General features: G+C 39.3%; 2 protein-coding genes and 1 pseudogene across 2 annotated transcripts in view; all 3 read left to right on the top strand.

The window, feature by feature from the left end:
- Nucleotides 1-503, top strand: part of LOC115272173 (olfactory receptor 688-like) — a 1,209-nt gene extending 706 nt beyond the window's left edge. Inside the window, exon 2 of the mRNA XM_029915231.1 lies at nt 129-503. Coding sequence (XP_029771091.1) covers nt 129-503 — 375 coding nt within the window. The remainder of the gene's footprint in view (nt 1-128) is intronic.
- A 6,638-nt stretch (nt 504-7,141) lies between these two features.
- Nucleotides 7,142-12,244, top strand: LOC115272533 (annotated as a pseudogene).
- A 502-nt stretch (nt 12,245-12,746) lies between these two features.
- Nucleotides 12,747-13,709, top strand: LOC115272532 (olfactory receptor 688-like). Its single transcript, XM_029915578.1, has one exon. The coding sequence runs from the start codon at nt 12,747-12,749 to the stop codon at nt 13,707-13,709; it is 963 nt and encodes a 320-aa protein (XP_029771438.1).
- The last annotated feature ends 2,001 nt before the right edge of the window (nt 13,710-15,710 follow it).

The raw sequence follows: 15,710 nt of genomic DNA, 5'->3' as shown, positions 1-15,710 counted from the left end.
TGCTCAGAAATGGCCTGTTGACCATCCCACTGCCCATACTGGCTGCCCAGCGATACTACTGTTCCAGAAATGAAATTGACCACTGTCTGTGCTCTAATTTGGGGGTCACTAGTCTGGCCTGTGATGACATCACTATTAACAGAATTTACCAGTTGGCCTTGGCATGGGTTATACTTGGGAGTGACATGGGTCTGGTCTTTACTTCCTATGCTTTGATTATTCACTCAGTGCTGAGGCTGAACTCTGCTGAAGCAACATCGAAGGCCCTGAGTACCTGCAGCTCCCATCTCATCCTCATTGTCTTTTTCTACACAGCCGTTATTGTGCTGTCCATCACCCACCTGGCAGGAAGGAAGGTCCCCTTTATCCCTGTTCTCTTCAATGTGCTGCATAATGTTATGCCCCCAGCCTTTAACCCCATGGTATATGCCCTCCGGACCCAGGAGCTAAGAGTGGGCTTTCAGAGGGTGCTTGGTTTGGTTGAGAATGTGTCCAGGAAGTGAGCCAACTTTCAAGGGCAAAATTTTACAATTGGTATTACAGAAAGAGCACAGGCTTTGGGGCACAACAGCCCTGGGTTAAAATTCCATGTCTCCCAGTTGCTAGGAATACTGATTCAAATTAATTCACCTGTTTTCTACAGAATATACTATATGCCAGGCACTGTTCTAGGGATTTCTCGAATATTAACTCATAGAATTGCACAACAACCCTATGAAACATGTACAATTATTATTCACACATTCTGCAGGTGAGGCAAGAAAGTTGAGAAATTTGGCCAACGTCAAATAGGAAGGAAGTTGTGGAGTAAGCTTAGAACCCAAGCATTCAGGCTCCAGAATCTCTGCTCTTAACCCTTACCCTTTTCTCTCTATTCAAACCTGCTACATTTTTAAAATGTTTTTCTTTTATTTTTGAGAGAGAGACACACACAGCATGAGCAGGGGAGGGTCAGAGAGAGAGGGACACACAGAATCTGAAGCAGGCCAGGCTCTGAGCTGTCAGCACAGAGCCCGACGCAGGGCTCAAACCCACGAACTGTGAGATCATGACCTGAGCCAAAGTCGGACGCCCAACTGACTGAGCCACTCAGATGCCCCAACTACCAACTTTTAAAAACATAAATTAAGATGACAAAAAAAGGAATGATATACAAGTGAAATTATAAATCTCTTGCCTTTTAATAAAAGAATATTCCATTTAAAAGTTGGCAGCAGGAGTGCCTGGGTGACTCAGTCGGTGGCTTCAGGTCAGGTCATTATCTCATGGTTTGTGGGTTTTAGCCCTTTGCTGACAGCTCAGAGCCTGGAGCCTGCTTTGGATTCTGTGTCTCCCTCTTTCTCTCACCCTCCCCTGCTCATGTTCTGTGTCTCTCTCTGTCTCTGTCTCTGTCTCACTCTCAAAAATAAACATTTAAAAATAAAAATATATATATAATTGGCATTAAAATAAATAAAAAATAATTTTAACAACTTTCTCTTCTCTCTGTCCACAAACATATCATTTCTCATATGAAGACAGTTCTACCTTAGAGAACTGTGCTGACCTGTATATGCCAATGCACTGCAGCACCTCACTGGCGTTTTCTTAATTCATTAGAGAAGTTCAAGTAATGTTGAATGTTTTAAAAAAGTGGTTGGGATATTCCTCTTAGTTTTTAATGCAAATTAACTCAAGAGTTGTAAAAGAATGCAGTTCCTGGGTAGCTCACTTGGTTAGGCATATGACTCCATTTTGACTCAGGTCAGGTCATGATCTCATGTTTGAGACCTGTGTGCAACTGTGCTGAGAGCATGGAGTATGCTTGGGATTCTCTAGCTTCCTCTCTCTGCCCTGCCCCGCTCACACACATTCTCTCTCAAAATAAATAAATAAACAAAAAAGAAAGAATTGTCAAAGAGTTTGTAAAGTGAGAAAAAAGTTTCTGTCAAATTCTTGACATAGATAACTAACAGGGTCCTCTAGAGTGACACTTTCTAGAGTGACTCTTTCTAGAGCACTTAAAATGTTCTGTGTTTTCTATTAGGAAAATTGCTATAAATAGGAAAAGGGGGGAAAAAATTTAACCACCAAAACATGTATTTTGGATGCCTCTAGTTATAGATTCTTATGGCCTCTTACTCAGTATGCACTGTCAATCAACTAGATGTTAATTTAGTATTTTTATAGTTAAAATATTAAATATTAATTTAATATTTCTTGCTAGACCTTTTTTTCTTTTTCACATTAACAGCTCAGATTAAGACACTCCCATACTCCAGAGAGTGAATAAAAAGTAAACAGAAACCAGGAGTTATGACAATGGACTGGCCAGCACAGTGGCACAAAACATCAAAAAAGGAAAACATATGCTTTCTTACTGTTACTAAAAAAGCTGTCAATTAGGGTTGTGTTTAGCTGTTTATAAGAGACAACAGAATGTGGTGGTTAGCCAAATTGGGTGTTTATTTATTTCATGATATACACATGCGCGCGCGTGCACGCACACACACACACACACACACACACACACACACAGAATCAGGCAGTTCAGAGATATTAAGGCAGCTGTACAGTGCCATTATGTGACCAAGCTCTTTCCATGTTCTGCTCTGCCATTCTAAACTATAGTATTCTACTCCACATGTAACTCCATATTCCAGAGAAGAAAAAATTTAAAAGGAAAGCTCAGCAGACTTTTACTTAACATCTGATTGGTCAAAAATGAGTCCTCTGCTCATCTCAAGTTACAAGAAAAAGTCAAAAGACAAAACTTTAAGATTCCCACCCTCTATGAGAGTAGAAAGCTATACAAAGGTGGGTTTGAATGGGTGCTGAGTAAACTAACTCCCAGTAAGAACATAATACACGTCATATTCTTTTCATGAAATATTTTCAAAAATTGATAAAATATTGGGCCATGAAGAAAGTCTCAAAAGTTCCAAAGAATAAATAAGTTCCAAGGATTTCTGGATCAATATGACAATCTCAACACTAACTACAGCTTCCTACTCCCACTCCAAAATCTAGCAATCACTAAGAACATATGCAATAATAAATCAATTAATAACATCAACTAATTACACAAAACAAGTGGAAAGCCCATGATGAAACAAAAAAATATATGGGAAAACTCCAAATATGAAAGGCAATTGTGAGGGAATTATGGAAAAATGAAAGCCCAAAATGTGCATAGTAATAGATTCAGACAAAGAAATGTCTGACTGGGAGAAGCAGAGAGCCAAGAGCAAACTGACCTAGTGATGAATGGGTAGTATAGTCAGAGTAGCCAGGCAGGTCTGTCCTGTGGCACATACACTCCCCAACCAAAAAAATTGGCCAAAAGTCAAGAAACAGTGATGAGTGTTCCAGAACATTGGAGATTTGTCATAAAACATGACAAGGACCCACAGGGCTATAACAACCATGCCCCATGAAGCATGGGAAATAAGCTGAAGCATAAATCAAGCTATTAGTATACCTCATATCTCTCTTAAAACAGTTTCCACCAAACAAATACAGTAACATCCCAAGATTGTCTACTAGAAAAAAAATAACCAACCAAAACCAGAAATGGCTTGGTCTAAACTTTACACACATTTCTTCCTGACTATAAGCCCCCGGTCTCCATTTACTTCAGGCATCTGCTTTGAAAACTAGTTATTGTTGGGGCGCCTAGGTGATTCAATCAGTTAAGCGTCCAACTCTTGGTTTCAGCCCAGGTCATGATCTTGTGGCTTGTGGGTTCGAGGCCTTTGAATTTGAGAGAATTCTCTCTCTCCCTCTCTTTCTCTCTGCCCTCCCCTGCTCATGTGCTCGCTCTCTCTCTCTCTCTTTCTCTCTCAAAATAAATAAATAAAACTTAAAAAAAAAGAAAAATTGTCATTGTAAATTATTTACCCCTTTGCAGTGTATGTAAGTCTTCTCCTAACCTCTTGCCAGTTTTGCAACCTTGGAAATCTCTTACTCAATGACCTCGGAACTATCTCCTGAAATGCAAACATTGAAAGAGATAGCATCCCATCTCCCAGTCCCTGTAGAGGATATCAGCCTAACAGCTAAGAGTGCCAATTAGCAAACACAGATGGCCTAATCACAGACAAAAACGTTGGCAAGTCTCAGGAATAATTCAATGTGCTTGACACATCCCATTGATTCACTTCCCATTGAAATCCTCCAATACTTTTTCACTTGCTCACCCCAGGGCTTAAACCTATTCCATTGCCCCAGCTCAACCCTGCCTTTTGTGTTAGTGGGACTGAGTATCTAGACTTGATCTGTGCTCTCTTCCCCACTGCTGGCAATAGTATCAGAAAAAAATATCAACTCTGCTTGCTCTTCTTGTCCAGTGCAACTTTCTTTAACACCAAATATAACCAGATATTTGAGCAAAATCAACATGAAAGAGTGACATTAAAGTCAATAAGCAAAACTCATACCTAAAGAGACAGGATAAATTCAACATCATCAACCAAGAGGGCTACTCTCAAGGTAAACTTCTCTGCATCAACTCTCTACTTCAGGATTTAAGGGACCCATGCCTTCACATTTAGAGGTGGTGACAAGTGCTGTCACTAGCCCTAGATAACTACACTCTCACTTAGGATATTACTAATGGCATCCTTATAATAGTCCCTTTGTAAGTAAAGCCTTCTCAAATTATTATTATTCAACTAATGGGAATTTTTCTTTTTAAATTATTCTAATCTGAGAAATAATTACTGCTGGCAAGAATGTGAAGAAAAAAGAACATCTGTGTACTGTTGGTGGGAATGTAAATTGGTACAGCCACTATGGAAAACAGTATGGAGGTTCCTAAAAAAAAAAAAAAAAAAAAAAAGGAAAAGAACTACTATATAATTCATCAATTTCATTTCTTGCTATTTACCAAAAAAAAAAAATGAAAACACTAATTCAAAAGCATACACACCAGCATGTTCATTTCAGCATTATTGGCAAGAGCCAAGATATGGAAACAACTTAAATGTCCATCAGTGGATGAATGGATAAAGATGTGACACACACACACACACACACACACACACACTGAAATACTATTCAGCCATAAAAAATGAAATCTTGCAATTTACAACATGATGGACTATAAGGGCACTATGCTGAGGGGAATTAAGTCAGAGAGAAGGACAAATACTGTATGATCTCACTTATATGTAGAATTTTTTTTTAAAAGCTCAGTGATACAGGGAGCAGATTCATGGTTGCAGGGGCAAGGGTGAGATGGCAAAATGGGGAAGGGAGTCAAAAGTTACAAACTTCCAGTTATAAAATAAGTAAGTCATGGGAGTGTGAATGTACAATATTGTGACTATAGTTAATAACATTGTACTGCATATTTGAAAGTTCCTAAGAGAGTAACTCTTGAAAATACTCTTCACAAGAAAAAAAAATTTTAATTGCTACAATGATGGATGATGATAACTGGATTTATTTTGGTAATCATTTCACAATATATACAAATGTTGAATCATTATGCTGTACACCTGAAGCTAATATAATGTTCCTTGTCAATTACAGCTCAATTAAAAAGTTTTTTATCCTAATTTGAGTGAACCATCTGTTCCCTATGAGTACTCTATCTACTACAGTGCTCATTCAATTAGGCAAAATGGAAAGTCATTAACAAAAGTATTTCCAATGCAGCCATAGGACAGATTTTTATATAGTTATAGAATAAAAAGATGAGGAAATGAAGGCAATATACAAAGATGACTCTTACAAGGCTGAGTCTGTGAAAGACAGATCCTGAGGATACAGAGGTGCGACTGGGAAGTGCCACGGAAAGATACATGCAGAAGTGTGTGCAATAGAGATGGTTTTTTTCTTTTTTTGAAATCTTCAGTCCTTGGAATCTTCAAATATTGAGATGAAAGATTCTGGAGAGTAGAAGATTGCTGACACAAGAAAAAGGGGGATACAGTCACTTCTGCTATATCCCTTGGTTTGTATGTACAAACATATGCCAACATCAATCATACATTATGAAACAATTTAAGGATAACTGAATTTCACATTTGCCTTTGTGCAGTCCTAACACAGGAACTGCATTAAGCTGAGAGTGAGCATCACAGGATACACCATGCGCACACACAAACACACACACACGCACACACACACGCACACAGACACACACTGCTAACACCCACCAGCCACCTTCCCTCATGTTACAACTTTCTCTCTGATTTCAGACAAAGCTCCTTTTATCACTTCACCACAATGACAGGCTGCAGCCCTTCTGTCCATGTCCACATGCAAACTTCATGTCCTTCTCAACATAGTGCTGAGTTCATTGCAGCATTTGTATTTCCCTTAACCTCTTAACATGTGTCAGGCTCTGCTATGGTTTACCTGGTTTTCGATCTTTTGTATGTGTCACTGACAACATTTTTGAGTACTATGCTCCTAACTCCATTTTCCATAAATCCTATGGTTTCTCGTGTGGGGTTTTGCATAGCATGGTGATTTTTCAGAACTCCTATGTCGCATTAAAACAGGACTACTTGCTAAAGTGAGTGGGGAGTAAGCCAAGCCTAGACATGAATAAACACTTTTTCTTCCAACAATTCAACATGGCAGAGCTGTCCACCTGTGGGGTCCATGTCCTAGGACTAGGTTTGTTCCCAGAGTAGCCAAGACAGGCCTCCAAAGTCACTGCAGGCCCCTCCTGCTGGAGTGAGACGACCTGCCCCAGGGGCAGTTGGGTGACACTGAAGAGTGCCATGGGGTGGGCCCAGGAGGGGTCAGACCAAGATCAGGTGATTTCACATCTGTGATTTATATCCCAAATCCCAGGACTTGTAGGAGAGGGACAGACCTGCTCTGAGCAACAAAAAGCCCAGCACAGTCAGCAACAGCCAGGAGAGGGGAAGCGGCACAGAAGGAAGAATCAGCCTGGGGGCATCTTCATGGCCCCTCCTGCAGTAGTAAGTAAGCCAGCCACTGTCATGGACACTGGGAAGGGATCAACTGAGGCAGTCCCTGAGGTTCTGTCCCAATCTATGAATCTGGATCAGTGTCCTTGGATTTCTCAATTTGCCTTTCTTTGCCTTCCATCAGTCTCTCCACCTAGGCAAGGGTTAAAAGCTGTATCTGGGAATGAGGGCAAAAAGTTGGGGCTAAGCTCTGATATGGCCATGTTGCAGACATGGGGCTCACCAGCCAGCAGAATCTGCAAAGAAACCCCCCTGACTGTCACAGTGTCAGGCATGCAGAAGGCTCTCAGTAAAAATTTGGTGAATAAATGGCCAAGCTAAGTGATTCTGGAATAATAACTTATAGCACAAATATTCCCAAAATTAGAGAATTTTATGAATCACAAATTTCAATTCTTTCATGATTTGGAACTTGTGCAGTATATAAAATACATTCTTTTTTTTAGTTTATTTATTCATTTTGAGAGAAAAAATGCAGGTGTGTGAGCAGGGGAGGGGCAAAGAAAGAGAGAGGAAGAGCAAGAATCCCAAGCAAGCCCCTCACTGTCAGTGCAGAGCCCAATATGGTGCTGTCTCACAAACCATGAGATAATTCTCTGAGCCAAAACCAAGAGTCAGACACTTAACCAACTGAGGCACCCTAAGATACATTCTTAATTGGTTTTATTTGTAAAACACAAAATCCAACACCATTCTCGATATTAAATACAATAGATTTTATTAAATCAACCAATGGGGGAAATGAGATTGACTGCTACTATTGTTTAAAGTTGTTCTGATTATGTTTAGGTAAGTTCCTTCTATTCCAACTTTCTCAGGGCTTTTTATTAAGAAAAGGTCCTGTATTTTGTCAAATGCTTCTTCTGCGTCTATTGACAGGATCATATGGTTTTTAACCTTTCTTTTGTTAATGTGATGTATCACATTGATGGATTTGTGAATATTGAACCTGCCCTGTAACCCAGGAATGAATCCCACTTGATCATGATGGGTAATTCTTTTTATATGATGTTGAATTGGATTTGCTAGTATCTTGTTGAGTATTTTTGTATCCATCTTCATTAAGGATATTGGCCTGTAGTTCTCTTTTTTTGTTGGGTCTCTGTGTGGCTTAGGAATCAAAGTGATATGTGCTTCATAGAATAAGTCTGGAAGTCTGCCTTCCATTTCTATTTTTTGGAGTAACTTAAGAAGGATCGGTGTTAACTCTGCTTTAAATGTCTGGTAGAATTCCCCTGGGAATCCATCCGGCCCTGGGTTTTTATTCATTGGGATATTTTTGATAACTGAGTCGATTTCTTCACTGGTTATGGGTCTGTTCAGATTTTCTATCTCTTCCCGTTTGAACTATGGTAGTGCATGTGTGTTTAGGAATTTGTCCATTTCTTCTAGGTTGTCCAGTTTGTTGGCATATAATTTTTCATAGTAATCTCTGATGATTGCTTGTTATTTCTGAGAGATTGGTTGTAATAGATCCATTTTCCTTCATGATTTTGTCTATTTTTGTGTTCTCTCTTTTCTTTCTGAGGAACCTAGCTAGAAGTTTATCATTTTTTTTATTTTTTCCAAAAAAAAAAAAGTAATGAGAATAGCCATCAAGATTCTGAATTAAAGATGATTTTCTAATTCATTCAAAGTATACTGGCTATTTTCCCCTGCTGATAAAATAACTTGAAAATGTTCTATAGCCATGCAAGATTTGAATGAAAATAAATACCCCACAAATGGGGAGGTATTATGAAATATATACGGTGAACATTGATTTCACTTAAGTATAAATATCTAAATATATAAATGTCAACTATCTATAGCAATTATGGTAATTAAATCTTGTACATGTTAAAATTCATTTAAGGAAATATATGCTATTATGTATTTTTAAAGTAATGCCCTTGGTCACAAAATTCTATTCCTGAAATCATTATTACACTATATTTTAACTAACTTGTTTCAATTTTTTTTTAAATTTACAATAGGGGGAACTTTAGCAAAACTTAGTTATTTTTCTCACTTAACATTTCTATGGCCTCCATCAGTTTTGTCAGTTAAAATATAAATGTCTACATGAAAAAAAAACTACCTTATTTAATAAAAATATTGAGGAAAGGTTTAAAATTAAATAAATAATTAATTATTGAATAATAAATAAAACAATGCTCCTGGAAGAATCCTACTAAAATCTGGAAGTGTTAGGAAATTATTGCCAATTTAATAATCTTATATATCTCAGTGTTAAAAAAATTAATAAATTGGAAAATGTAGGTTTTAATATGTTTTCGATTTAACTTTTGTCATCAAAAAGGGAAAGAAGGTTATACATTGAAAGACCTGTTTTTATTAAGCTATCGACAATAGTTTAACAGAACATGAATAACAGCTAAATACAGAATACTAAGATTTTAGTCTAGCTCATTTATCACTTAAAACTCTGACCTCAAATAAGTCATTTATCTTCTGTGAACCTCAATTTCCTCAAATTTGGAAAAGACCTTTCAAAGGTGTTTTTGTGAAAACATCTAAACCATATCCAAAAGGAAATCATTATGACAATTCTTGTTTTGATTTCTTGTTCTTCCTTGAAAGACCTCCACGAAGCACTATATCTATTCTGTCCTTAGTATTTATGTCATGAAAAATCAGAGTATTCATGTTTACATTTCCTGCTTTGTCCACATCCTCTTACTCCATGTTAAAAAAAAAAAAATACAACTGACATGAAGCCGTGAACTGATTCCCCTCTGATTTTCTTTGCTTCTTCTGTAATCTTCCTTTCAGGCCTTATTTTGGCTATCTCAGTTGCTCTTTTCTGAACATTTTCCAGAAACAAGAGACATGGTGTAATAGCATGATGAAAAAGAACATGAGTGAATCTTAGATCTTTAAATTAAATCCAAGACACCCACTTCAAAGGCAATGGCAGCAACAAGGAGGACAAGAATGGGGCCAGCAGTGCAGTGTTGTGGGAGCCTCTAGAGCAGTGCAGTACCAGGAAACCTTGGAGCAGCTCCTCGAGAATCAAGAACTCAAAAGAAGGGGCACCTGAGTTAAATGAACAACTTCAGCTCAGGTCCTGATCTCACAGTCAGTGAGTTGAGACCCGCGTCAGACTCTGTGCTGACAGCTCAGAGCTTGGACCTGCTTTGGGTTCTATGTCTCCCTCTCTCTCTGCCCCTCCCCTGCTCACGCTCTGTCTCTCTCTCTCCCTCTGTCTCTCAAAAAATGAATAAACATTTTAAAAGGCTTTTAATTAATAGAAAGGAACTTAAAAGAAAATTGAATGTTCTGACTCGACCAAGTGGAATATTGGTGAAAAAGACTAAGTTAGATGGACCTTTATTACAGATTATATTTATGAACAATGTTATATCAAACAATGTCATCAAGAAATAGAGAAACTTGTATAAAATTTAGTAAAAAGATTTAAGAAAGAGCAGAAAAATTATGTGGAAAAGTCTTCCTTTCATCTTTTGCCCCAGACATCTGGTGTTATGCTAGAAGAGAACCATAAATAAAAGAATCTTATGCCATTAAATACAACAAGGAAGTTTTTATGTTATAGGAAGTGTCCTGTGTTTTTGTAATGTTGCCTTGATAAACTAGGGTAACAGCTACTAAAATGAAAACCATCAGTTTATCAAACAATAGGAAATACCCAAGTATCCTACACAGTGAATAAAGCTCTTGTATGCATCTTGCCATTAAGCTCACCTTTTAAAAAAAAATGTACCCAATTTTGCAGACTATGATAACTATTACTTAATAAAATTCACCAAAGTTACCAGCAAGTCGTCAGCCACATCATGTCTTCAGAAGGGCAAGAAATACAAATAAAGACAAAAAGGCCAAAGCCTCACTGTTCGCATTGTGATTCTGAAGAACATCGGATGAAAGATCGCCCAATGCCTCAGAATGTTGCTCAAAATCATGAAAAAAGAAGAGAGTACAGGGATGCCTGTGGTGAGGTGAACAGTCAGAATTTTCAAGAGTGATACCATGCAAAAGAGGTGGAAAAAAGATTTGGAAGAATCAAGCCAGAGTCTTTAGTGAAGACCTTCAGGATGCCCTGGGTCTGATAGACAAGAGCCTTCCGCCTTTTATGTAAAGAATGCACCAGCTAGGATACCCACCAGGGTGGCCCAAAGAGACTGAATCGGAGATTCCAGGGCTTGTACTCTATGAAAGGATAGTGCTGCTGGGGAAACGAGTTGGAGAAGCACCAAAGAATAAAAGCATCATTTAGGATCTCTCGAAATTGGTAAACAATCCAGGTTTTACTATATCTACTTGCAGGAAGTCAAGATGAATGGAGGATGTTGGGTCTATACCAATGTCGGCATATCAGCAGAAGGATGTATTTGCCAATTAGAAGTAAGGTATTACTTCTAACTTCCAAGTGCCAACCATGAGGTCTGGCAGCCCAGTCCAGCCCTAGCAGTCCAAAGAAGCAGAAGGAAAGCAGCTCAGCAGCCTCACCATGGACACGGACATGGAGGTCGACTCAAATGCATCAGTCCCCCATGCTCTCCAAGCGGACATGGAGCTCGACTCAGATGCACAGGTCCCGCATGGCTCTCCAAGCAGTGAAGCTTTGCAGCTACCATTGCCCACTGGCACTCCTCCCCTGCCATCACAGGGAACTTCTCTGCCCATCTTCACCTCCTGCTCCCCAAGAGCACCCTGCCTCTGACTCCCAGCGACTTACTCCAGACCAGAACAGTGTCTGAAGCTATAGATGAGGAGCCCCTGACTCTGGAAGAACTTGAACAGAAGGAGAGGTGGATATGCGAGGCCTTGGCACAGGCCCAGAGTGTGAACAGTGATTCTGATATTCCTGTTGACACACCTTTAACTGGAAATTCGGTTGCCTCTCCACCTTGTCCAAATCAGCTAGGCCTCCCGGTTCCAGAGGGAAAAACCTCTGTAAAGAAGATGCCTGATGGTACCAGACACTTGAACAAAGAAATCAGAAGTTGAACATTCTCTGAGCCCAGATTCTGAGCCTGCATTGCTTTGTCGGGAGGAAAAGGAAGAATCTGCTCAGATAGACTCTAAAATGCTCTTCTTGATAACGCAGCAACAATGCATCAAACTGTCATTAGTAATGGAGACAGTGAGAAACGGCTTCATGTGGACCCAGTCCTTCAACAGTCACTAAAATTCATAGTCCTATATCTGACATGAGAAAGTTTACAATAGGAATAATGCCATTTGAATTTGAGAATATGCCAGAATCTACTGGAATGTACCTTAGGAATAAGAAACTTGTTAAAGAACTCCACCTGGAACCAACAGAAAACAAAAAGACTTCTGAATAACTGCTTGACACAGCACCAAGAGCTATCTAACCACCTATAGCTTTGTGTTGTTAATTAGTATCAAGTGGAGATAAAACTATTTTCCAATTTGTCCCTCCCATGTTTAAAATCTATCCAAGGCTTAATGTGGCCTAAAAATCAGGCCTATTTTAAAGAACAGAAAGACGGGGCTTGATGGTTTACTATATTTTATTCTTATTGATAAAACAGAGGGTGGGGGGAGAACAGTGGGGAATGTAAGTATGAGCTGGTTTTGAGATAGTTTGTTAAGGTTCATACTACATCTGGATTGTGTCAAGAGTGATGGCTTTTATCTGTTTTTTTATGTTGTTTTCCCTTTCTACATTTTGCTAGTTATCCTGTACTTAAGTTTAACATATCACTTATTATAAGAAAATTAACCATTTAATTAAATCTGAATCTCAGCTGAATATTTAACCAGGCTTCCTTCTTGTTTCCCTTTATCTACAGACAGACACAACAGATTCAGACACCCCACAATATGGATATTTCCCAGGATACAACCAATAGCTCAAGATTTCAAGTGTCTAAGTTCATCCTGATGGGGCTCCCAGGCATTCATGAATGGCAGCACTGGCTCTCTCTGCCCCTGGCCTTGATATACCTCTTAGCTCTTGGTACCAACATCCTCATTGTGATCACTGTTCACCATGAGCATAACCTGCACCAGCCCATGTTTCAATTCCTTAGTATCCTGGCTATAGTGGACATTGGCCTGGCTACCACCATCATGCCCAAGATTCTGGCCATCTTCTGGTTTGATGCCAAGGCCATTAGCCTCCCTGAGTGCTTTACTCAGATCTATGCTGTTCACTGTTTTATTAGCATGGAGTCAGGCATCTTCCTCTGCATGGCTGTGGATAGATATGTAGCCATCTGCCACCCACTTCAATACTCCTCCACAGTTACTGAAGCTTTTGTGGTAAAAGCCACTGTGTTCATGATGCTTAGGAATATACTATTGACCATCCCAGTGCCTGTACTGGCTTCCCAGAGACACTACTGCTCCAAGAATGAAATTGACCACTGCATGTGCTCCAACCCAGGGGTCACTGGCTTGGCTTGTGATGACATTACCACTAATAGGTTTTATCAGTTAGCTTTGGCATGGGTCCTTGGTGGAAGTGACATGATTCTAGTTTTTATTTCCTATGTTCTAATCTTTCGCTCTGTGCTGAGGCTGAACTCTGCTGAGGCAATAGTCAAGGCTCTGAGCACCTGCAGTTCCCATCTCATCCTCATCTTCTTCTTCTACACAACCATTGTGGTCGTGTCAATAGCCCATCTGGCAGGAAAAGCAGTTCCCATCTTCCCTGTTCTTCTAAATGTGCTCAACATTGTCATCCCCCCAGCCCTCAACCCCATGGTATATGCTCTTAGGGCACAGGAGCTCAGAGTAGGCTTCTGGAGGGTGCTTGGATTAGATAATGTGTCTCAGAAATGAGAAAAACTTAAAGAATGTGGTATGTCCATTGTATATATAGACCACGTCTTCTTTACCCATTCACTGGTTGATGGTATTTGGGCTCTTTCCATGAATTGGGTATTGTTGAAAGTGCTGCTATAAACATTGGAGTACAAGAAAATGTGACTTATATATACAATGGAATGCTACTTGGCAATGTGAAAGAATGAAATCCTGCCATGTGGAACAATGTGAATGAAACTGGAGGGTATTATGCTAAGAGAAATAAGTCAGTCAGAGAAAGACAGATATTATACGATTTCACTCATATGTGTAACTTAAGAAACTTAACAGAAGACCATGGGGGAAGGGACAGGGAAAAAATAGTTTGAAACAGAGAGGGAGGCAAACCCATAAGAGACCCTTAAATACAGATAACAAACTGAGGGTTGATGGGGGACAGAGAAGAGGGGGAAATGGGTGACAGGCACTGAGAAGGGTACTTTCTGCTATGAGCACTGGGTGTTGTATGTAAGCAACGAATCACAGGAATCTACCCCCAAAACCAAGAGCACACTGTATACAAAGTATGTTAGCTAACCTGACAATAAATTATATAAAAAAGATGTCGCATGTCACCCTACAAAAGAGCACAGGTTTTGAAACTCAACAGATCCAGGTTGGAGTCAGATTTCCCTTTTTCACTAGGAAATATAATTTGTTAGCTAACACACAGACAAAAATTCACACTGTCTAGAAATAAAAATACTGTAAATGAAATAAATATGAGGTAGGCCCTGCTTAACTGGAACTATATACATCATTTTAATGGGATCAATTTACATTTAATGTTGCAGGCACAGAAAAAACTCAAACATGCATCAGCTGATGAATAAACAAAATGAGGTATATCCATATTTTGGAATATTATCCAACAATGAAACGGAATGAAGTACTCACACATGCCACAATGTGGATAAACCTTTAAAACATTATGTTAATTGGGGCACCTGGGTACTCAGTCAGTTAAGCATATAGGTTTGGTTCAGGTCATGATCTCACGGTTCATGGGTTCGAGCCCCACGTCAGGCTCTGTGCTGACAGCTAGCTCAGAGCCTGGAGCCTGCTGCAGATACTGTGTCTCCTTCTCTCTCTGACCTTCCCCTGCTTGTGCTGTCTCTCTCTGCCTCTCAAAAATAAATAAAAAACATTAAAAAAATAAAACATTATGTTAATTGAAAGAAGCCAGACATAATATGTCATATATTGTATAATTTTATTTATGTGGAACATGAAATAAGCAAATCCATAGAGATGTAATAGACTAGTGTTTGTCAGAAGCTGGGGATATTGGGCATGGGAAAGTGGTGATGACTCTTAATGGGTAAGATTTCTTTTTATGGTGAAGAAAATGTTCTGGAATTATATAATGTGATAGTTGCACAATTCTGTGAATATACTAAGAACCGCTGAATGGTATACTTCAAAAGGGTAAAATAATAGTACATACAATACATTTTTATTTTTTTAATGTTGCCAGATGTTTGTCTAACATTGAAGGCAGCACATTTTTTTCCTTCTGGAAATCAGTACAATAAAAACTAATTGTTTATGGCAAGAATGTAACAAACTATTTTGTGATTGGACAAGGCTGACCTCTCTCACTACATGTGGAGCTAATCTGTATTGGGTCAACAAAGCTTTCTGATAGAAAAGTAATGAAACAACCCATCCTCATAATCTCTTGATTTTGGATTTTAATATAATACGACTTTTCCCAATGAGTAGATGATGATCCCAACAGAATCTAGACCTATCTGCATCAAAGATCGTATAAGATCCCTTGGGCGGGGGGCGCCTGGGTGGCTCAGTTGGTTAAGCATCCGGCTTCAGCTCAGGTCATGATCTCACAGTTTGTGGGTTCAAGCCCCGCTTTGGGTTCTGTGCTAACAGCTAGTTCAGAGCCTGGAGCCTGCTCCAGATTCTGTATCTCCCTCTCTCTCTGACCCTCCCCTGCTCACGCTGTCTCTCTCTGCCTTT

This window comes from Suricata suricatta, chromosome 11 (genome assembly GCF_006229205.1).
Source record: "Suricata suricatta isolate VVHF042 chromosome 11, meerkat_22Aug2017_6uvM2_HiC, whole genome shotgun sequence".
Taxonomy (NCBI): domain Eukaryota; kingdom Metazoa; phylum Chordata; class Mammalia; order Carnivora; family Herpestidae; genus Suricata; species Suricata suricatta.
The sequence above is the reverse complement of the archived record's forward strand: the minus strand, read 5'-3'. Positions and strand labels throughout refer to the sequence as shown.

What these genes read in the sequence shown, in the direction of transcription:
- LOC115272532 (XM_029915578.1), top strand. Translation starts at nt 12,747, where the DNA reads ATGGATATTTCCCAGGATACAACCAATAGCTCAAGATTTCAAGTGTCT.